Source organism: Enhydra lutris, unplaced genomic scaffold (assembly GCF_002288905.1).
Source record: "Enhydra lutris kenyoni isolate GAN:26980312 unplaced genomic scaffold, ASM228890v2 scaffoldscaffold27, whole genome shotgun sequence".
Lineage (NCBI taxonomy): Eukaryota > Metazoa > Chordata > Mammalia > Carnivora > Mustelidae > Enhydra > Enhydra lutris.
In genome coordinates, this window is record NW_019154111.1 from 17,657,439 (window position 1) to 17,680,900 (window position 23,462).

Genomic DNA, 23,462 nt, shown 5'->3' on the forward strand with positions numbered 1-23,462 from the left:
TCCAACTAAGCCAGTCAGGTGCCCCATGACCCCAGTACATTTAAATACAAAGATCTTCCTAGATAGAGTTCAGAGTTTGGCTACTGGAACTATAAAAGAGGAACTGGTCTCCCTAGTGGTCATGGGGGGATAAAAAAGTAAAGCCTTCTCAGCCCATGAGAAATTACACTTCTTCTATGGTAAGTTTCTCCTTACTTTGATAATTGTGAGGGTTCCTACTAGACTTGCCTGTTTTCTGTTCACATGCTCCACATGGAATCTGACTTGCCAACCTGCCCCAGCCCCTTTCACCGTCTACATACAGTCCATCCTCCTGTTCCACATAAGAATCCTGTTGAGTAAATATGCCCAAAGAAATGTGGGGTGGGGAAATCCCTACGACAGTTTTTCCAGTCACGTAGGTCCTTCATGAATATAAAGAGATGGCCAAGGGTCACCAAACATTTGATACACATGGACAGTATGAAAGAGGAGAAATCAATAACGTGAACAGCTGATCTTAGAGAAAGTGGGACAGAATAAACTGTCTAACAGCAGCAAAGACTTAGAATCACGGAAAGGAAAGCAACGTACAGAACTGGAACTAAGACCCATTTAATAGTAATTTCGTAAGTGGATAGAGAAAATGGAAGAAAGGAAACCATTAAAAAATAATGAAAGAAAATTGTCCTGAGCTAAAGACAAGAGTCTAAATTAAAAGGGAATGCTACAAGGCTTTGTAAAGACTATCTCTAATTTAAAATAAAGATGACAGGAATTTAGTGAGGAACAGAAAGTATGATTATGACATTCTGTTTCTGAGATGAAGACAAACATTCCATCTGATTGTGGTGTGAAACAGTTAAGAGACTGGAAAAAAACAAGGATCTGACCAAAAAGTTTGTGTCCAAATAAAAAGTATTTTAATTTTTGAACAATGGGTGATAAGAAACAACAGTGCCTTGAAGAGACAGTGCCATTGTTCAGGCAAGTCAGGAGAGAAATGGGTGCTTTTGGGGTTTCTAACAAGGAGACCTATCATCTTGGAAAGTCTGTTTCATTTTTAAAGTGATCTCTACTATTTAAAAGCTATTTTTCGGGGCGCCTGGGTGGCTCAGTGGGTTAAGCCTCTGCCTTCGGCTCAGGGTCCTTGGATGGAGCCCCGCATCGGGCTCTCCGCTCAGCGGGGAGCCTGCTTCCCCCTCTCTCTCTGTGCCTGCCTCTCTGCCTACTTGTGATCTCTCCCTCTCTGTGTCAAATAAATAAATAAATAAATTTTTAAAAAGCTATTTTTCTTACAGATGTACCCTTTATTTTTTTTTAAAGATTTTATTTATTTATTTGTTAGAGAGAGAGAGAGAGAGAGATAGAGCGAGCATGAGCACAGGCAGAGTGGTAGGCAGAGGCAGAGGGAGAAGCAGGCTCCCCGCTGAGCAAGGAGCCCGATGTGGGACTCGATCCCAGGACGCTGGGATCATGACCTGAGCCGAAGGCAGCCGCTTAACCAACTGAGCCACCCAGGCGTCCCAGATGTACCCTTTATTAATGTCTCCTGAAGAATTATTGCATAGGAATAGAATATAAATTTTGATTTTTTTTAAAAAAGATTTTATTTATTTGACAGAGACAGCGAGAGAGGGAACACAAGCAGGGGGAGTGGGAGAGGGAGAAGCAGGCTTCCCACCGAGCAGGGAGCCTGATGTGGGGCTCGATCCCAGTAGCAAGATTTTTTTTACAAGAGAAATAGAAGGGTGCATTTTTTGTCTTTGGATTGGACATAATTGATGACTTCCCATTTTTAAGAGATAGTTTACTAAGTATTAGAGTCTGGAAACCCAAAATTATGCAAGTCAAAATAAATTTACAACAAAATTAAATGTTTTTCATAATTTATTTTTAACGAGATTTTTAAAAAAAACAAAGTTTTGAAGAATCAGTTATTGAAATGTGGTAGTTCCTTGGGTTTTAGTTTCTTTTGCTTGCTATTAAATTTAAGTGACATAAAATTTAACATTTTTTATTTAGAAAAAAATGATTATCTGTGAATTATAGAATTGGGGATATTTCCTATTTTCTTCTATGTATCTTCTATATGTATTCTCTTTTTCTTTCATCTACCTTAATTCTTATTATTCTTGATTATTTTGGATGTACTGTTAAGTTTAAACAGTAGAGAGCAGTGATGTGTATCCTATACTTGTATTCATTGATAAGTGGGTAAAATTGCCTATACCTTTCATTCTCTCCATATCTTACTTTCTTCATCTTCAAAATGGTGATAATACTTATTAATATGTGCCTTTTCCTGCTTTAGTGGAGTTCATTACATATCAAAACCTTGATAGAATAAAGTTGAAAACATCCCTGTAAGGATAAGAGCCATTCCTTTTCACCTATTATGGCTTGGTGCCAACTTTGATAGTTGTAAAAACAGTTCTTGTTTGGGCAAAAGAATTGAATGACTGTAATTTCAGCCTTGGTACAACAGAATACCAACAAAATAGGGGAATTTGGCAAAGAGCCCTCAATTTGAATTATTCTATTCCACGGCCTCCTTAACTTTTACTCCTTTTGAAAATGAATGAATGAATGGACAAATGAAAAAATGAAGTCCAAATCTGAGTGTGATCTATGTATCCACACTCTATATGTGGGCCAAGATGAAGTACATAAGAAAGTGCAATATTTGGAAAGTGTCAGACAGTATCCTCCCTAAGCTGAGGGAAATAGTATTTAGGATACTATTAATCTGTTTTGAGATTAATCTCTCTTTATGAAAGACATTGACCTGAATTATAACTAGGTTAGCCCAAGTGACCAAATGAATTTTTCAAATGACTTAACATGCATTGAGAATTGAAAGAAAATGAGTTGCTTAGATACAGTATACTTTAATAAGCCAGCAAATATCAAAGAATTTTTTATATAAATTCCATTTTAAAGGGTTCTAATAGGACTCACCATCTGATGAGTATGATTGCCAAATCAATTTCTAAGAGCCCTAGAGATGCTCCTGATAAAAACTGAACCCGACAGAATTTAGAATCGATTCCTCTTGCCTTATGACTTGGTATCCTGGGATCACTTGAATTATTTAGGAATTCCCAGTCCCTGGAACACAAATAGCTAGAACATAATGCTTGCCTTTTTTAGCTCCCATGTTATTGTGTGCTCCATATTCCATATGACTTAACTACAAATTTCCCGATTTGTTATAAATGATTGGAGTCTCAAGAACATTGTAGCAATATCAATCCAATCCTAGTAGATGCTATTGTTTCTATCCAATTTAAGTGTGTATTTATTTTTTAAATGTAGATATTATATCTTATTTGACTGTCTTTCCTCCAGAAATTTCTATTTAATTATTAAAAAAATAAATACCTTTGCTCAGACTAAGAGTCTGTTACAAAGTTAATGAATGACCTGGTTCTCCATGCCCTCTCCTCTCCCTCCTGCATGAGCCATACTGGCCTTCTTGATGTCCTGAAACACTTCACATCGGCTCCCACTTAAAGGTTTTTGCCTTTGCTCTTCCTTATTCCCCATTCCAAGAATGTGGGTGTAGCTGGGCTGTGCTTCCACCTTCAGGTCATCACATTAGCGGGCTTATTTGTCTACCCTTATACAATCTCCTATACTCCACCACACCCCCTGGTCCCTTCACCCTCCTTTATTATTTTCCACAGCATTTATCTTCATTTGATATATGTGTATTTATTTATGGCTTACTTATTATTGTTCAGTTTCTCACAAGAATTTAAGCTCCATAAGGGCAGGGACTTCTGGGTGTTCATTTCCTCATCCCCAGCGCCCAGCACAAAGGAGGCGCCCCATACAATAATTGCTCTGGCAAGGACTGGAGCCAATGATCACTTTGGAAAAATGTTTTACTTTAAAGCCAATAACTATTTTAGAAGTAGCTTAAGTGAAAGGGGGGGAAAAAAACCCCAGCATTTTCTACTCTTCAGTGTTTCAAAGAAAAATTGACCTTGAAAGAGGAGGTGAGAGAATTCCACAGAATTGTAGATTAAGGTCATGCTGAGAAAAACTGATAAATTAAAGTTAGTCATAAGAGCCTTACTATTCCCTCTCAAGAGATCTGAAGAGTGTTGCTGGCAAGATTCTCCGTGCCAGCCATGATAGCAGTGACAGACAAATCCATTCTTCATGGCCTTTATTGTCTTCAGTTTACTGCTTGGAGAAATGATGAATCTGAAACTCTTACTTAGGATGGATTTCTTAGTGCTGCTTCCAGGCATGTGCAGATAGGAGGAGGATTCGGGGATTTTTCGGATACATCTTCCATTATTGTGACACAGACTTTGACTGCAGAATTTAGCCGCCGATGTCACGTTAACAGCATAATGGCCCAATGACCCTCGGATAGACTTTTGCACAGATAAGCAGGTCTCCTGTAGGAAAAGTAGAGATCTGTTTAGTTCCCTTTTCAAAATATGATTCTATTATTATACAGGTGGTATTAATACCTGAAGATTTGCATTTGGTAAAGCTGAGGAGGAAGATCTATGTTTTTAATTAGGAATTCATATAAAGAGATATTTGTAGTAGCATCTTAAAAAGATCAGCATTAATATGGTATGGTTATTTTATAAATTTAACTTTCATTGTGAAACATCCTCAACATCCATACTAAATATACATTAATATTACAGGTCAGATAAATTCCTGCCTTGATCCATATAGGAGGAACCATGGGAAAATCCTAGGAGATTCATTAATAACATACAATGAATTCTCCGTTAGCACTTCAGTGATTTTGATCAATATTAACACTGGTCCATAATTAAACTCCAATTAAATTCAAGAGGTGGGGTATTTTCTCAGTGAGAAGAGGCATCAATATTGTGAATCCGTCTAGTAAGGACGGAGAGGGTTCCAATGGAAAGTTACAAGACAGAGTAAACTCCTAATGACAGGCAGTTTAACAAGGTGTCACTTCGGATGGTAACAAGGGCTGAAAATCTCACGTGTCATGTTTTGGTCCAGTGACATCCGTCTAAGCTAGCCTCATGCTATATTTAGGAACAGATGCTATTTTTCATCAGGACCAGACTCCTTATCTGAGGGGAGGTTCTAGAACCGATGGAATAAAATAAAAACAAGCAAACCATTGAACAAGAAAGAGAGAGATTGGGGGAAGACTATAATCAAAGAGAGCATAGAACCCAGGTAAGTACAATCAAGTTCAACTTGGGCATCTTCCGTTCTGCCCTCTTTCTTGACATACGTTCTTCGCTTAACTTCCAGGACATCACCCCCTCCTGGGTTTTTTCTACTTCACTGGATGTTCCTTCATAGTGTCCTTTGCTAGGTTCTGCTCATCTTTCCTACCTCTGAACACTGGAGAACTTCAGGCTTAATTCTTAGACCTCTTCTCTTCTCCAGCTGTAGTCTCTGGATACACTCACCCCATCTCCTTGCTCTAAATAGAACTCCCGAATGTGTACTTCCCAGACTTTGCCTGGGTGACATCTCCACCTGCAAGTCTCACAAGCATTTCCAACCTAACACACTCCAGTGCGATCTCCTTATCCTCTTGCCAGCCTACAGCTCTGGCAGCCTTCCCCACCTGAGCATTTGACAGTTTCCTCTTACCAAGGCCTCAGGAGCAAAGCCTTGGGGGTATGCTTGAGTTGCAGGCTGTGTGGGAGTGTCTCTAACCAAATCTCAGTGACCCCTCATGCAAAAAAAGAGCCAGTTCCTATGTGGCGGTTGTGTGGGAAGAACTTCAAATGACAAAAATAATTATAAATGTCCAAATAAATAAAAATTAACATTGCCCACTTTGTCTCCTCCCAACCCAGTTTCCCACACCGTTCCTTAAAGCAAATGAACAAAGAAATTGACCCACATTCCTCTTCCCCATACCTAAGACTTAAGCAGGGGCTATGGGGACAAAGGGCAGGAAATGCTTACCCGAATAATAGCCAACGCATACCTTGCACTTCCCGCATCCCAGGCACTGTTTTAAGCGCTTTACGCATGTTATGATGCAGTTCGCATAAGAGCCCAGTGAGAAGATACTATTATTTCCCATATTTTACAGATAGAGGAATTGTAGAGTCAATGAGCTGCTCAAGGTCACACGGCTAGTAGGTGACAAAAAGCACGCATTGGACCCCAGACATCCCAACTTCCGGCCTCCTGCTCTTAACAGCTCTTCCGTGCGGGTTCTCATTCGTGCCACACTGAATGAGAAAGAGATGGCCCTTTTTATGTGTTATGAGACTAGATGTTTTAATACCTGAAAATGAGACTATCTGTTCATACCTGCAAGTGAAGAAAAGCTGCGGTTCAGAATTTTCACTTAGGCAGTGTGACCGGCGACCAATAGAACATGTTCAAATTCAGTTGTGAAAAATAATAGTTATTTTGTGGGGGCACTACTACGATCAAGAGCAGATTGTTAATAAAACTTTATATACATATTTTTTTTTCCTCCCACGAGCATTTCTATCTTTGTTGATCAGGCAATAAAGAGCCATTTTTAGAAAACCCATCCCCCTTAATGTGGATGAAATATTTGTTTTTAAAATTTACTATTCTTTTTCTTTGTCACATATACATTCTATCATTGCATCTACTGAAATCCCAGCAGAATAGGATTTTTTCTGTACCTTTTACTTTTTCTTTTTCTTTTTTTTTTTTAGATGGAGAAACTAAGACTCAGAGAGGCTAATTAGCCTAAGATTATACTTCTAGAACATGAAAATTGAATTCTCCCTTAGGGCTGTCTGATTGGAAAACCTGTGCTCTTTCCAGGCTACACTAGCCACAGAGTAGGTGCTCAAACAATGTTAGTCCCTGTACTCTTTGAACTTCATTAAAGTAATGGGAGCAGATAACCATTTGTCCCTGATATGGAAAAGTAAAACAAAAAGCAGTATCGGGAATATATTCAAGATGCTGACAGAGAAATCACTGCTTACCTTCGAATCAGAGTATTCGTATCCTCCCCACAATATTATGCCTGCCGCCCCCAACGCGGCACTCTCGCCAATTGTATGTACTAAATCTTCCTAGAAAAGAGAAGTATCACAAGTAGTTTCTGCCAAACTCAATTTAGTCATTGACATTTCAGTGATAAGACTCAACCCATCAATTGTGGTAAAAAAAAAACCACACTGATAATGTTGTCTGTGTTTCTTAAACAAAATACTGTAGAGCAGAATTAGGAAAGGTAATTCTGCCTTGGGTGCTTAGCTTTTGTTTGATAAATATTTATGATGTTCCAGGCAATATTCTAGACACTAAGAATATAAAAATGAAATAGATTCCAGTTCCTGTCCTCAAGGGAGCTCTTTAGTGTGATGGTTGAGACAAACATATAAACAAGTAATTATAATTTGCTGGAACTCTTAACTTTGATGTTATACTACCTGTAACCACTGAACAATAATAATAATAATAATAATAAAAAGAACAAAGCTTGCTGTGATTAAAAAAAAACAAGTGATTATAGTATAACAGATTTAGTTCCATATTGTCCCACTAGACATATATATCAGAGGTACTGCTTAATTCTACATGGAAGAGTCTGGGAAATCTTCCTTCGGAAAGCTTCAGGAGGTGAGATTTTAGATGTGTCTTTAGAAGTGAGTGCAAATTCATAAGACCGATTAGAGAAGGCAGAATTTTGTGTACAGTAGGAAGAATAAGGGCAGAGGTTCCTATGTAGAAGAAAATCAGTCCACCCAGAGAACTGCCAGGAGCTCTTGTGGTAAAACACAGGGAACTGGGGAAGAAGTGACGGCATCTGAATCTTTGTATATAGGGAGGATCCAAATGCAAAGAATCTTTTATGCTATTTTAAATTATTCGGACTAAAGTACAAAAAGAGGGGCGCCTGGGTGGCTCAGAGGGTTAAGCCGCTGCCTTCGGCTCGGGTCGTGATCTCGGGGTCCTGGGATCGAGTCCCGCATCGGGTTCTCTGCTCAGCAGAGATCCTGCTTCCCTCTCTCTCTCTCCGCCTGCCTCTCCATCTACTTGTGATCTCTCTCTGTCAAATAAATAAATAAAATCTTTAAAAAAATAAAAAATAAAAAATAAAGTACAAAAAGAGTTTTAGTACTGGAAAACCCCAAATTTGCAACTTGGATAGATGTTTTTGGCTGTCACATAAAACATGTATTAGAGGAGGAGGTCAAGATGGTAGGGAGGGACACCAGTTAGGAGGTGATGCACGCTGCCGAATGAGAAATGATGAGGGTCTCAACGAAGGCAATGTCAGTCCTTGTAAAACAGAGGAAGAGTGATTTGGAAACAAAGATGGATATCTCTTGGATAATGGAAAGAGTGGGGAGGATACAAGTGACACAAGCTGGGCAACTAAGTAGATTATAATTTACCAAGGCAAGAAACTGTGAAGGTTATGTTCACGATTATAGAGCAAGAACAAAGATGCAGGGCATAAGGGGATGGAACAGAGATGGAACAGAGAAAAGATGATAGATGAAGGAATCTGCATTCTTTCCTTCCTTCCAAGGTGTGGAGAACCAGAGATCCAGTGCAAAGACACAGTGTTCAAATACTAGGATGAGGAAATGGCTGTGCCACAGCACAGTGTCCCTGCATTATGGGAAGTCTCCAATAACACTAGTGCTTCTGTTCCACAATTTGTATAGGTAATATAACAAGAAAGGAAATCTTCCTTCTATTTTACTAGCCAGTATCATAATCCTTAAATGTAAATCAAGTCTTTCACTTAAATTGAGAAACTTCTGAAAGAAAATATCAAACAGAGTTGGTATTTTAAATTATTTCTTTGTAAAGTTATGGTATTTAGACAATAGGTAAAAAAGATTCATATCATTCGTTGATTGGTGAAGGCCAATAGAATGTATTAAAATGCTTCACTATAATAATCAGATTAATTCTATAGTTTTTGGTAAGTAGAGTATGTGGTCTATTGATTTCTGAAGTAGAGCTCAGAAATTACTTAGCCCATAATTTATGTCATAAGTCTAATAGCACAAAAAATAGGAAAGTTATGAATAAGACTTTCATTAAAATGTGACTCATCTCATTCTCTCGTTTTCTTTCAAGACAAACTATCTAGCTGTATGGACTATTAATAGTTTCTACCATTATAATTATTACTAATAATAATTATAATGGTAGAAACTAACAATATTATTAATATTATTATTATTAATTAATATTAATTAATTAAATATTAATATTGATGATTATTGTTACTGTTATTATTATTAATACAACACATTATAGGCACTCAGTAAATAACTGTGGACTGAATAAATATAACCTAGTTTTTTTCCCAAAAGGATCTGAGAAAGTGACATGATTTGAGAGATCTGTTGAGGAATGACTTATGAGAAGACTTTGGTAGGTATAACTGATGTATTCAAATACCTGGAGACCTGACTTCTGAAAGAAGGATTTGATTTATTCTAGGTTGCACCAGAAAGTTGAATTAAAACTAATGGTATGAAGTTATCCAGGGGCAGAGTAGACTCAACATACTCAAGAACTTTCTGGGAATTAACACTGTCCGCAAGTGTCAGTGTTTCTTCTGGACTAGGGAGAGTGCCACGGAAAAGTGCTGAAGCAGAGCCAGATAAGTAAGAATCCATGTTTGGGTGAGAAGTGGATTAGACACCTCTGAGATCCTCCAGCTTTTTGTCAAGATGTTATGATTCTTTTCCTCCTAAACTTATTGAATGAACATCCCATTAATGAGTAATCCTTAATGATACAATGTCAAGTCTAATCAACAGCATTTGTGTCAGTAGTTGTTTATTCTGAAAATTTTGAGGAAGAATTGACACTGCTTTTAAATGTCCTCATCTCAAACATAAGCAGTCTAATAAAGTGAGCGGTGTTGTCTTTCCAATGGCCCTGTGTCTGTGTTGGGTAGTGGAGTACAGCACGGTGGGCTCACAGGTATGGATGGGGATTTAAGGGTTTTCTTATCTAGCTATCCATCCAACCATTGAAGCCCTCTAATAATGTCCTATCTAAATGACAATCTAGCTAAATCTTGAATACTTCCACGGCAGCAAACTCATTATCTTACAAACAAGCTCCTTCCCACCTCTTTGTGCCTCCTACTTTGTGTTAAGTCAAAGGACAGTATCTATTTACATAAACTTGTTTTTAAAGTCTTGACACTAGCCACTAGATCACATTGTAGACTCTTCAATATAAAATCAATGGAATTTATGGTATTTTTCAATGAACTTAGTAAAAACATAATGATGCAATATAACAAAAACTATAACTGCTTAACAATTTACCCAAGCTTTGTTCTGTATGTTTTAGATTTGCAAAATTGCTATTACTCTTCCCTATTAAAAAGCGGATTCTGAAATTTCTCCAGGGTTAAAATTAATCTGTTGCATCATTTAACTCAAGCTTGATCTGTTGCATCATTTAACTCAAGGGGTTTCAGGAAACCCCTAAAAATGCTAAGCTGATAAGAATCATCATCTTACACTTGATCTTAGCCAAAAGGCCGAGAAGCGATGAGAAGAATCATCATCTTAAAACCAAGTAAACATCTAATTGTCAGTGATACTGTTTCAGAATTGACTTAACATTTGAAAAAATATGTACCTTTAATAATAAAATAGTATTCTATTATTAAGGGAAAATAATTATACTAAAACATTTTTTTCACAGATTTTGTATAGTCATTGTACTAAATTTCCATTTTTAGATGAGTGTACTTTTTCCTTACCTGTGACAAATCTTCAATACTATGCAAATAAAATGGTCTGGAAAAAATAAAAACTGGCAAAATGTAGTCATGTCTAGCCATTTCAGCAATCCTCATGGCTTCCCTAACTCGATGATGAACAAATTTCAAAGCATTTAAACTTGACTTCAATATTTTATCCAGATATATTGAAGTATAAAGTGCTGTGCTTTTTTCCCATAGCCACTGGAGTTGGTCATTGCGGAAAATTTCATCATTGGGGCATTTACCTGTGTACGTCTGTGGGTTTATTTTATAATCATAATTGTAGCAGTCTGGGTAGAGATAAAAGCCCCATAAACACTTTGGTCTCATTTCTAAAGCCAGTGTGAGAGTAGTGTGCATAAAACTCCTTCCGGCATTTTCAAATTCCTGTTGGGCAACTGTATTCACTTTCATTTCTGACCAGTCAGGATGGTGGTTTCTGGTGAAGGCTAAGGAGTAGTTTTTATATATTAGTCTATGACCCCAATTTCTATCCCATTGGGGTTTCCAGCTTTCCCAGTCAATGACAGCAAGACCTTCTGATCTCCACCAAGAGACAACACGTGCAATGTCATCAGCTGTCTTCTTGAGGTGTTTAGAAAGACTCATATTCTGTGGTATCCCTCCATTAAAGGGTTTTCCATCTTGAGAGAAATAAGGATAATACCCTAATTCATTTGGGTAAAATATGGCAATTGTCGATCCCCTCTGAGTCTCTAAGGGATTTGATATAATATTAAATAACTGAAGATTCAAATCCACATTGAAGAAATGTTGACACTGCATTGTTGGGGCAGCCCAGAAGATGTTGAAAGGTCGATTCTTGATCACTGGAGGCAGTGCTGGTTTGAGGACTGAATGAGTGAACTTGATCAAGGGCAGTAGCACTCCTAACCATGCCACCCCTGGGTTACACATGGCTTATGGTTTCCACCGTCACTGCAGTCTCCTTAAAAATAAGAAGAGGGGCAAAAAATTAGACATGATGAAGTCAAATGTCCTTTTTGTTTCATACTGCACAGAGAATAGCAAATGAAGTAAACTCAGTGCTGTTCAAGCAGTTCTTTAAATAGTAGACCATTTTGGGGGGGGATGTTTAGATTTATGAGGTTTATTGATATCCAAGCTAATTTATAATTTCATTTGAACAAAGAAAGAAAAATGAGGCTTTCAAAAAAAAAAAAAAAAAAACCCACTGGAAATGTGAAAACAAAATCCCATGAATAAGAACTAAACTTTTCACACAAATTCTCATCTATGCCAAGCCTACCTGCAAGATGTTCTGGTTTTAATTTCCAATTATTCTGACTGCATTGATCTAAACCGTGCTATACACACAAAACTTTGGTTTTAAGGGAAACTAGGGAAAAAAGAATACGAATGGATTGCCATATCTCCTTCTTGATGATTGGAAAAGTGACCAAGAACATGGCCTGTTGAAAATTAACAAATAATGGCATGTTAACAACTATTAACCGAAATAAAAAAAAAAAAAAAACAAGTAATACCAGCAGTAAGCAATACTTTGCTCGCTATTTCAAATGCGCTGTCCTCAAAGATTTGCTTGTCCACTTGTTTATCTGTTTTGTTTATTTGTAAAGGACAGCAATCACTCTTGGAATTAGCACAGGTTAAAATAGGAAACAGACATGGCATTTACCTGCTGTTGATTATGGATTTGGTCCTGTCTTCTCTCACGTACATAAATAAGCCTAAAAACCTGCTAGTTTTTTAACTTCATGGTTTTCTTATCAAGAAATTAGACTGTATTTTCACCACTTAAATCCCAAATGAAACTTGGCTCTTTAAATCCTTTCTAAATCGTCAGTTGACCAAAAACTGCCAAAGAATCTTCCAGAATACCAGGACTGCCTGACAAATGATGCTTTCCAGTTAGTGAATCTCATTCGGAAAGCAGTCGAGTTGAAGTTATATATCAAAAGTATTTTGTCATGTACATATTTTTTTATATAAAGGAATCAGAGATTTTTCTCTCATGTAACTAAGCTCAGGATCTTTTTGTGTAGTTCTTGCTACACATTAAATGCAAGAAATGATACCAAGCAAAATCATTTGTTAATTCTGGAAAATAGCACCCTAAGTTTGTAAAGACCTCGGCATTCTCTTGGTCCCCAGTCTGCATTTTACAATTACCTTGTATTACAGAAAGAAAATTATGTGTCACTAAACCGTATGGATTTTTAAATAGAATTAATTCTTTCCCCATAATGCTTACTGAGATTTTATTCCATGTTCTAGCCATTGGTATTACTCAGAATATAAAACTAGATCTAAGTTTTCTGGTCTATAACCTGTATCCATACCTGTATACATACGTATACATTTTGGGTTTTGCTCGACAAATCTGTAGGAGTGCTGATGACACGGACTCCGTCTTTGGCTCTCCCTCTTGTTCATGCCCACTGAGCGACCTCCGTGGAGGCTGGTGTTCCAGGCCCCATGGAAGTTAATGTAAGCCCTGGCTGGAATGTGGGAAGACTTGTTTTGATCTTCCCTGATGTGGTGCACAGAAGACTCCACTTTAGGTAACTCGTAGAGAGCCTGTGATGCCCAGGTGGTGCCACTTTAGAAAACTGCCCTTTGACGTCACCTGCATGCCCCTGGCTGTGGGTTAAGGTCTGGGCTTGGCAGAGACTAGCTGTATAGCTGCTTGGATCATTTCTATCATCTGGGGGATTTTCTTGATTACAGATTTTAAGTTACGGAGGAGGTAACGGACAAGTTTGCCAGGTCGGAGAGTGATGTGAATTTCTCTGGAGGAGAAGGTACAGAGCGGAAAATACAAGTGATAAAAATAACCTGGGAGTTTGGGTTTTATGCATTAAAGGCATAATGGAAGGAGGTCTTACGGGCTTTTAAAGGGAGGTAAATAATCCGTTCCAATGACAACCTACTTGGCATTGGTGGCTTAGATACTTGCAGTGAGAGGTATAAGGGGGACAGAGCGTCATTTTGCCGATAGCATTCAGAGTTCTGTGGTCCCCCTTTTCAGTTCTGCCAAGACCCGTGTCAAAGGTGAGAACGATGTGGTTTTACCATGCTTTTGTTACACATTTTCTTCAATTGAAATGTGAACTTGCTAAGATGGTTCTAAATACAGGGGTGTGTGTGTGTGTGTGTGTGTGTACACATATATTAGACTCCCAATTCATGTATGATTGGGGATTTTATTCTTTCCACTCAAAGATAGCAAATCTCGTTATGTCTCCCAAAGAGATGTATTTTTTTACATGTGATAAAATGACCAATCACTAAATTTATTATGATAATGCTGTATTAACTTGGGATCAACTAAAAAAATCTCTTTGAAGTTTACAACGTTAAACCCACAAAGGTTTAGGGGCACCTGGTTAGCTCTGTTGGAAGAGCATGTGACTCTTGATCTCTGGGTCGTGAGTTTGAGCCCCAGGTTTGATGCAGAGATTACTTTAAATAAATAATTTTTAAAAAACACGCAAAGTTTCATAACTATACTATAGAGCCTCTTACAATATGTTGAGGGGTATTCCAGGCAAAGATGAAATTTTCTCTCAAGCTGGGGGTCTTGTTTGCATGAACTATGAAAGGCATTCAGAATAGGTTTTGGTTTTTTGTTTTTGTTTTTTTTTTACCTACAGATTATTTATTTTATTATTCTTTTATTTTGTCTGAGAATATAAAAAGTTTTCTAAAAAGAAAAAGAAGAGTGAGTAAAGCAGATTTGATTCAATGCAGTATTTCATTCAAATTCAGCCATATTTCCAATTTCTAATGAAATGATAAACTAGATCAAATTCAAATTATGCAAATTCCTAACTTTTTTTGAACAATTTTATTTATTTATTTGAAAGAGAGAGAGATCACAAGTAGGCAGAGAGGCAGGCAGAGAGAGAGAGAGAGAGGGGAGGAGGAAGCAGGCTCCCCACTGAGCAGAGAACCCAATGTGGGGCTCAATGCCAGGACCCTGAGATCATGACCCTAGCCCAAAGCAGAGGCTTAACCCACTAAGCCACCCAGGTGCCCGCAAATTATGCAAATTTCTGTACCAAAAAAAGGGAAGCAACAAAAATTCCCTGAAAAGCTTATGGGGTTTATAATTTCTCCAGAAATATATAAGAACTTGCTTTTTTTAACCCAGTCTGACAATTTCTGCCTTTTAACTGGTGTATTTAGTCCATTTGCACGTAATGTAATTATCAGTATAGTTAACTTAAGTCTCTAATATTGCTACTTATTTTCATTTTATATCTTCTCTTTTTTGTTAATCCGTTATGCCTTTCTTGCCTTCTTTTGGGTTATTTGAATTTTTTGTGTGTGTGGTTCCATCTTATCTACTGGCTTCTTAGCTATATCTCTCTTTATTATGTTGCTAATGTTTGTTCTACAGCTAACAATAGGATTACTTAACTCATCAATTTCCATTTCCTGTCAATATTGTCCATATTCACAGTTTATCTTTTACACTCGACAGTTTCTATTTACCATTTTCCAGTTCTCACTTTTCACTTGGCATCTTACACCCCACATCTCACAAATGTAATAACCTTACAGCAGTATAATTCCATTTACTCACTCCCCTGCTTTTACAGACCTAATAAGTGGAAAGGAAAAAAAAATACCATTATTGCTTATATAGAAAACTCAAAAGGTCCACAAAGAACTGAAAAAATGGCAGGTTAACAGGTAGCTGGATATAAGATTAATATATAAGTCGGATGTATCTCTATTCACCAGCAGATAACAGCTTGAAAACGTAATTAAAGAGAAGATTCGAAACTTGTGCAAGATTTAGAGATAGATTATCGGAGACCCAAATAAATGGACTTGTGATTTCTCTACCCTTGCTATTTACTACATAGCAGTGCATCTACTGCCTCATGCTGTCTCCACCTTCCCCAAATAACCTGGGGAAGAGAGGCCAGAGATTAAGAAGGACTTGTCTCCGGAGTACCTGGGTGGCTCAGTTGGTTAATTAAGCGTTTGCCTTTGGCTCTGGGTCATGATCCTGGGATGGAGCCTGGAGTTGGGCTGCCTGCTCATTAGGGAGTTGTGTCTGCCTCTCGCCCTGCCCCTCTCTCCTGCCTGTGCTTTCTCTCTCTCTCAAATAAATAAATAATTTTTATAAAGGGGTGGGGGAACTTGTCTCTGAGATCCTAGTTAGGAAACCCCACCCTCACCTCTGGACATGATAATAGATTACATTCATAATGTATGCTTAAGGCAAAAAAATTTTAAAGGGCTGGTAAATGGGTGCCTGGGTGGCTCAGTGGGTTAAAGCCTCTGCCTTCTGCTCAGGTCATGATCCCAGGATCCTGGGATCGAGCCCCACATCAGGCTCTCTGCTCAGCGGGAGCCTGCTTCCTCCTCTCTCTCTGCCTGCCTCTCTGCCTACTTGTGATTTCTGTCAAATAAATAAATAAAATCTTTAAAAAATAAAAAAAAAAATAAAGGGCTGGTAAAAGTTCACTAACATAAAGAGATCAATTATGTCTCAGGTATGGCCAAATAGCTTAGTGAGTTCTGGCTGCAATAACAAAATATCACAGAGTGGGTGGTTTATAAACAGAGATTTCTTTCTCACACTTCTGGAGGCTGGAAGTCTGAGATTGGGATGCTAGCCCTGTCAGGTTGCAGGAGGTCCCTTTCCCAGGCTGTGGAATGCCAGTTTCTCATTTTATCCTCACATGACAAAAAGAAGGCAAGGAAACTCTCTAGAGTCCCTTTTGTAAGGGCACTAATCCCATTCATGAGAGCTCATGAGCCCATGAATTAGCAGGTCCCACCTACTAATACCATCACATTAAGGATTAGGATTTCAATATGTGAATTTTAGGGGGACACAAGCATTTGGTTCATTGTACCAAGGTTTATAGAGCTCCTAACCCTTGGATTAGATGAATTTTAACAGTTTACCATGTTCACAACACTGTGCTTGCTGTTAAAGGTGGATTCAAAATGTCTTATGTCCAAGAAGCTCAGGCTGATGTATGGGGGCTTGTATGAACATACGTGTGTGCGTAGAATGGGAAAGGGGGAGGCCAGGGAAGTATACATCCCAATTAAAATACCAGGCAGAGCGGCACCTGGGTGACACAGTTGGTTAAGACGCTGCCTTCAGCTCAGGTCATGATCCCAGTGTACTGGGATTGAGCCCCACATCTGGGTCCCTGCACAGTGGAGGGCCTGCTTCTCCCTCTCCCTCTGCCTGCCTCTCTGCCTACGTGTGCTCTCTCTCTATCTCTCTGTCAAATAAATAAATAAAATTTTTTAAAAATAAGATTAAAAAACCAGGAGGAAAGACGCAAGTGCTAACTTTAAAAAAAAAAACGCTGTTTTATTATAAAATTAATGGTTATTATACTGAATATGGAAAAATATTTAAAAAAATTCAGATTGATTATATTCTCATTACCCTCAGAGTAATATTTTTCTGTGCCCCTTTACAGAGATTTCTGTAAAGACAAATCCAGGTTTGTGTGGGCAGAGACTCTGTTCCACCAGAGTGTGGCATCAGGCAGTCCAGACACCTAGGCTGTCTGTGCATTCCTGGTAGAGCAGACACTTAATATCAGAGATAGGGAGGCTGGAACAGAATTCCAGACATGTTTTCCAATCTTTGTGAAGCCCAGAACTTCATAAAGAAGTGGAAGAAAACATGACTCTCCCCTGCAGATGGGCTTCTAGTTTGTAAGTTCAGTAAGATGAATTCAGGCTCCCTGAAAGAGATGGCTGGAGGAGGAGTTCTGGAGGAGAATACAAGGGGGTACAGTAGTCTTTCTTCTTTCTCTCTCTCTCTTCTTTCTCTCTCTCTTCCACCTTTCCTTCTTTCTTTCTGTAAGCACCAGCCCAATATGGGTTTTGAACTCAAGACCCTAAGAACAGGAATCTCATGTTCTTCTGACTGAACCAGCCATGCACCCCAGAAGGCGTAATAGTCTTGAGGGGTGGAGAAATTGAGCTCTAGTATCCAAAGATTGGACGGAACAGGTACAAGGACTGTGTGATGGTCAAGATGGGCTTAACCATCTCCTTCCCTCAGGAGCCTGCATGCTCTGGATACGAGAGCTGTGAGATAGAAGAAAGTGAGGTGGGAGAGCAAGGTTCTTGTCTCATGGAGTTGAAGAATGAATCTCGTGGATGAAGAAGGGGGAATAAGGCAATAGAGTTTTATTAAGCAAGGGTATAGAAAAGGCTCTCAGGACTGAGAGGCGTCTGGACAGAGTTTCCAACATGGGCCTCCACTGACCGTCTTTTATTTAGAATTGACTAGGGAGCTTGTGGCCTTATCATTCTTATGATGTCTTGCCTTGAGTAAGGACTAGCAATGACATCTTTAATGACTTACTTCTTTTTAGGATCTGGTTATTCTTTGTTGGTCACAGGTGACTGTCCTAAAAAAGACACACCCCCCAACCTGGGGCAGGGTGGTCTGGTGTGTTCTCCTATATCTAATTTCCTTACACCTCCACAATTTGGGGATTTCTGTGAGCCTGATCCCATAAACCCCTAAGCTTTCTTTCCCTACCTAGCCTCCCCCCCACCCAGTCCCTTACTCAAAAGTATTGTTTTCTACTGCTGTAGGGACCTACAGTTCTCCTGTAGAATTCAGACAAATTTCTCACATATCGGGGAGAGAGGAAAGAATCTGTATATAGTGGTCTGGATATACTGGTGGCCACAGAGGAAAGGGCAGGGACCAGACCCTTGAGAACAATGACAATAGGTCACAAAGTAAAAGCAGATGATGCTTGAGCAGAAGGAGTGTGAAGGGCTGATTAAATGAGAATCTTTCTTCTCCCTTCCTCTAGGAACCCACAAGGTAAAAATTGGAGAGAGTAATCAGAGCGAAATGTTGATCATCCACATGAGGCTCTCAGAGCACTGGGGGTTTTGTGAATTATTTCCCTAGTGAAACATGGTGCTCCCTGGTGGATGAAGTCAGGAAAAATATGTCCTAACCCTCCTCATTGTACATTTCTTTAGAAAAACAATGTCATGTCATGTATGCCATTAACTTCTGTGCTTTATTCACACCAGGCAGGTGGTGGTTTGTGAGAATAATCAGCTCAGTCACAGAGGAGGAAAAGCTACATTTGTTTAACATGTAGATAGTGTATAGTAGGAATAATTTATGAACTATAGTATAAGGATAAGATGATTATATAAACAACCTATAAATTATGTGGAATAAAGCTGTTTCTGCAAGTTAGATATACCTGGAATGCCATGTGAGTTTAAAACACAAAGACATCAAATGTGGTTGAGGAAATCTGGCTAAGGGGCACCTGAGTGGCACGATCCGTTAAGCATCTGATTCTTGGTTTCAGCTCAGGTCCTGAACTCAGAGTCTTAGGATTGAGCCCAGCATCAGGCTTCATGATCAGCGTGGAGTCTGCTTGTCCCTCTCTCTCCCCGCTTTGCCCCTCACCACTCATGTTCACTCTCTCTGTCTAAAATAAATAAATAAACATAATCCTTAAAAAAAAAAAAAAGGAAGAAAATCTGGATAAGCTTTGAGCTGGAGATGATATTTAAGGCTTAATTTACCAGCAGAATTTGAACAGGCTGAAATTGCAGAGGGACTCCAGATGGAGGGAATGGCAAGAGGAAAGATACAGAGGAAGGAAGACAAAGGGCACGTACAAATGGTAACAGACGTTGCTTTTTGAGGTATAGAGATCTCAAGGTGGTGACATCTAGAAGGTAGTTAGGAATTTCTCTAGGGGTGTAGAATTGGGATTCTTCTGTGCTGAGGTGGTGGTTGACACAAAGGAGGGAAACATCTACAGAAAAAAGATGAGACCTGAAGATAGAATTTTGAGGATCACCTCAAAAATCAAAGGAGAAAAAATACTCAACAACAGAAAGAAAAAACACAAGTCATGAGAGAATTGGGAAGACAGTACAGTGTACCTAAAGATGAGGGACCACAGTATTTAAGGAAGGTGATGAGTTGTGGAAGATGAACACCAAGAAAAGGCAACTTGCTGAGGTAGATGTTGACTGGTCTCAAACTTCGAAGGGGTTTATGAGGAAGTCAACTGAGTGAAGGCAGTATGGTTCCTTAGACTCGAGTGCAGTCTCCCTGTGACCTCTTGATATCTCTAACTCGAGCTCCTTCAGCTGGAGTGGAGGGAGGATCCCATCTCAAGAAGGAATGCCTGAATGGTGCAGGCCTCTCAATTTTGGGATACTCAACTGAATTTACTCCTAAAGAGCTAAGGAAGAGACTGGCACTCAATTCAGCGTCCTAGTAAGTAGTCAGGTACTTAGAGCTTGGTGTCTTTTAGTCCTGAAATAATAGCAAGTTTGGCTTTGAGAGATTTAAGAGAGAGGCATAATACAGCAGTAAACAATTGTAGATGTTTCCTAATCTAAAAGATATATTATATATGAAATAGTACTGCCTCTTTTATGATTATTCATTAAGCCATTCTCATATGTCATATGTCAAATACTACTAGGTATTTGTTAACATTTAGTTTTGTTGGGGTACCTGGGTGGCTCAGTGGGTTGAAGCCTCTGCCTTTGGCTCAGGTCATGGTCTCAGGGTCCTGGAATCGAGTCCTGCATTGGGCTCTCTGCTCAGCGGGGAGCCTGCTTCCCTCTCTCTCTCTCTGCCTCTCTGCCTACTTGTGATCTCTGTCAAATAAATAAATAAAATCTTTTAAAAAAAATATTTAGCTTTGCCTTTAGTATCTTGTGATTCTGTCTTTAACATTAAAGATTCAGTATCATAGAAAGATCTATAGCGTTCTCAAAAGTAACAAAATTAAGCTGTACTCTCTTGCAGGGAAGCCTTTAAAAAAGAAAAAGAAATTGTCCAAACTTGGTCTCTGTGATTTGGGTTCAATTTTAAAATTTAGAATAATAGGGGCACCTGGGTGGCTCAGTCATTTAAACGTCTGCCTTTGGCTAGGGCGGTGATCCCGGAGTCCCAGGGTTGGTCTCCCTTCTCAGCGGGGAGTCTACTTCTCCCTCTCTCTTTGCTCATTCCCCTGATGGTATTCTCTCTCTCTGTCTCTCATGCTTGCTCACTCACTTTCTCTCTCAAATAAATTTTTTTAAAAATCTTTTAAAAATTCAGATTAATAATGTGGAGTGTTTGGCTGGCTTAGTTGGTGTGAGTCATCTCGGAGTTGTAAGTTCAAGCCCCAAGCTGAGTATAGAGATTACTTTAAAAAAAATCTTTAAAAAAATCTTAGATTACTAATAAATGTAGCTCAATAATACGCATAATAAAGTAGATAAAACCTTATTTATTACCTAAATCAAAAAGCTGGTTGATGCAAAAAGATAAGAGTTCAATTTAAATTTAATTAAACAGAGGATTCTCTGAAACAGAGAAGGCATCTTTGGGTGATGTGCAAAAATAGGAAAGCTTCCCTAAAGAACATATTACCTGAACATATGAAAAGATTTACGGTAGAAGGAGTTGTGGTAAAGAGAGGGATATGCTTAAATTTAGTTTTCCAGAAGTCCATATGGATATTTAAAATTAGAATTATCAAGCAAAAAAAAAATATTTTATATAATGTCAGAAACTTCTGCAACAAGCATCTGGAGAAATCTGTATTTTTAGAAGTATCAAGTATTACATTGGCTGCTTTGGCAGTGGTTATACTTGGAGATTAAATGCTCCATTTCTTCTCCCAAACTCATCAATCAGCAAAATCACTCCTCCTCTCCTGGGGACGGATACGAGAAAAGGCAGAGAAAAGATAAAAGTGGTTTTTTTTCCATACTATTCTAGAAGTTCCTTCCTCTCTAGGACACAAAATCCTGGGGGAGAAAAGTGTTCCCCTAGAACTTTGACTATAGGTTGACCAGACACTGTGGTCTTCTGGGAACAGTCAGTTTCTACATTTTGTCCTCAAGTGATTATTGGTAGTGCCGCCTTTTAATTCTCAAAACTGCCCCAATTCAGACAATAAATTATATGGATACCCTACATGTGTAGCAGTTGCCCTGTGTATACTCAGGGGATACATAATACCAAAAATAAACATTTCAAAGACCATAGTTTCAAGGATCATTTCTACAGTTTGTTACTAGAGAAATTTCTCTGAATATGTGGTGCACTGGAAATTACCAGGAGGAGGCATGGCACGCTCTCCTGAGCGTGAAGCTGGTTCTTGTTGCTTCTGCAAATGACATTCACCCTTGATATTGGTTGGTTCTTCTCTTCCTTTGAAAGAATAAGAGGGAGAAGATGCAGTCTAAGCGAAAGAAAGGAAGGAAGGAAGGAAGGAAGGAAGGAAGGAAGAAAAGTTATTATAAAACTTTTTACTTAGCCTACTAAATGGAGGATTATGAAATTGCAAAAAAAAATTATAAAATCAAACATACAATAAAATTGATGAAATCAGGATGCCTGGGTGGCTCAGTTGGTTGAGTGTCTGCCTTCAGCTGGCTCAGGTCATGACCCCAGAGTCCTTGGATAGAGTCCCACATGGGGCTCCTTGCTCAGCAGGGAACCTGCTTCTCTCCCTCTGGCTGCTGCTCCCCCTGCTTGTGCTCAATCTCTCTCTCCCTCATAAATAAATAAATAAAATCTAAAAAAAAAAAGAAAAGAAAAAATAATTTTAAGCTGATAATGTCAATTAGATATGATACTTTAACTTTATATATGAGTTAGTTTAAGCTGCTTAGAAATAAGCAGTTTTTTATAAATTTTTAAATTTAACTGTAGAATTATTAGCCATCTTCAATAAACTGATTTGTACCTTTTTTTTGGAAGATTTTATTTATTTGAGAGAGACAGAGAGCGCAAGTAGGCGGAGCAGCAGGGAAAGGGAGAAGCAGGCGCCCCACTGAGCAGGGAGCCCCATGCGGGGCTCCATTCCAGGATGTTGGAATCGTGACCTGAGCTGAAGGCAGTAGCTTAATGACTGAGGCACCCAGGCGCCCCTGATTTGTACTTTTTTACTTTTTCTTCCCATGAGGGAAAAGGTTTCATATAATCATTAGATCAAGCTAATGAGTACACTAAAATATTTCGTCTATTTTTGAAAGACTGTTAAGGTCCATAGACAGAAAATAGACCAGAACTCCTTTTCTGGATTAATAACTCCCAGTACTACTCTTACCTCCACTCAATTCCACTTAATTTTGAAAAAGAGTTTTAAAAATTAAGTTTCAGAAAATTTTAATGGGTTTTATAATTTTTTTTAAAGTACAGTGTTACCTGGCTGGGTCAGTCAGTGGAGAATGCAACTCTTGATCTTGGGGTTGTGAGTTAAAACCCCACACTGAGCCTAGAGATTACTTAAATTTTTTTTTTCAAGTGCCTCAGTATGGAAACCAAAATGAATAAGAAATAATATGAGTAAATGCCATAATTGATTATATTCTTATAAGACAACAAGGGATAAAGAAATAGGTGGTGGGTGAAGGAAGATTACTGAAGCCTATTTTTCAAGGAGTTTACAATCTAGTGGGTGAAATAAACATAGAAAACAATGTGGCATAATCAAATATATTTCAAAATAACATTGATATTTAAGATGGATGAGTATTACACTAGAAAGAATGTTTTAAATACAGAGAAATTGAGTGACTACATTCTAATTAAATCCTAGCAGATGATAGACTTACTTGATTTTTTAAGTACCAAAAGAGAAGAAACTTCTATTTTTATTTTATAATGAATTCACGTACCAAAAAGTGTATTGGGGGAAAGAAAATCATATTAGAATTGACGTCAAAGACAGACCTAGTTTAAAATGCAAGAGACTCATTAGTAGAAAAATATGTC

The 23,462-nt window shown here is 38.4% G+C and overlaps 1 protein-coding gene across 1 annotated transcript; it reads right to left on the reverse strand.

Annotated features, from left to right (window-relative positions):
• Positions 1–3,946: 3,946 nt before the first annotated feature.
• On the reverse strand, positions 3,947–12,545 carry LOC111152116 (hyaluronidase-4-like). Its single transcript, XM_022510424.1, is given in 5 exon segments — positions 3,947–4,009; positions 4,011–4,394; positions 6,933–7,022; positions 10,703–11,654; positions 12,366–12,545. Coding segments are annotated over 4 exon segments (1,458 nt in total). The 5' UTR covers positions 11,624–11,654; positions 12,366–12,545.
• Positions 12,546–23,462: the final 10,917 nt, after the last annotated feature.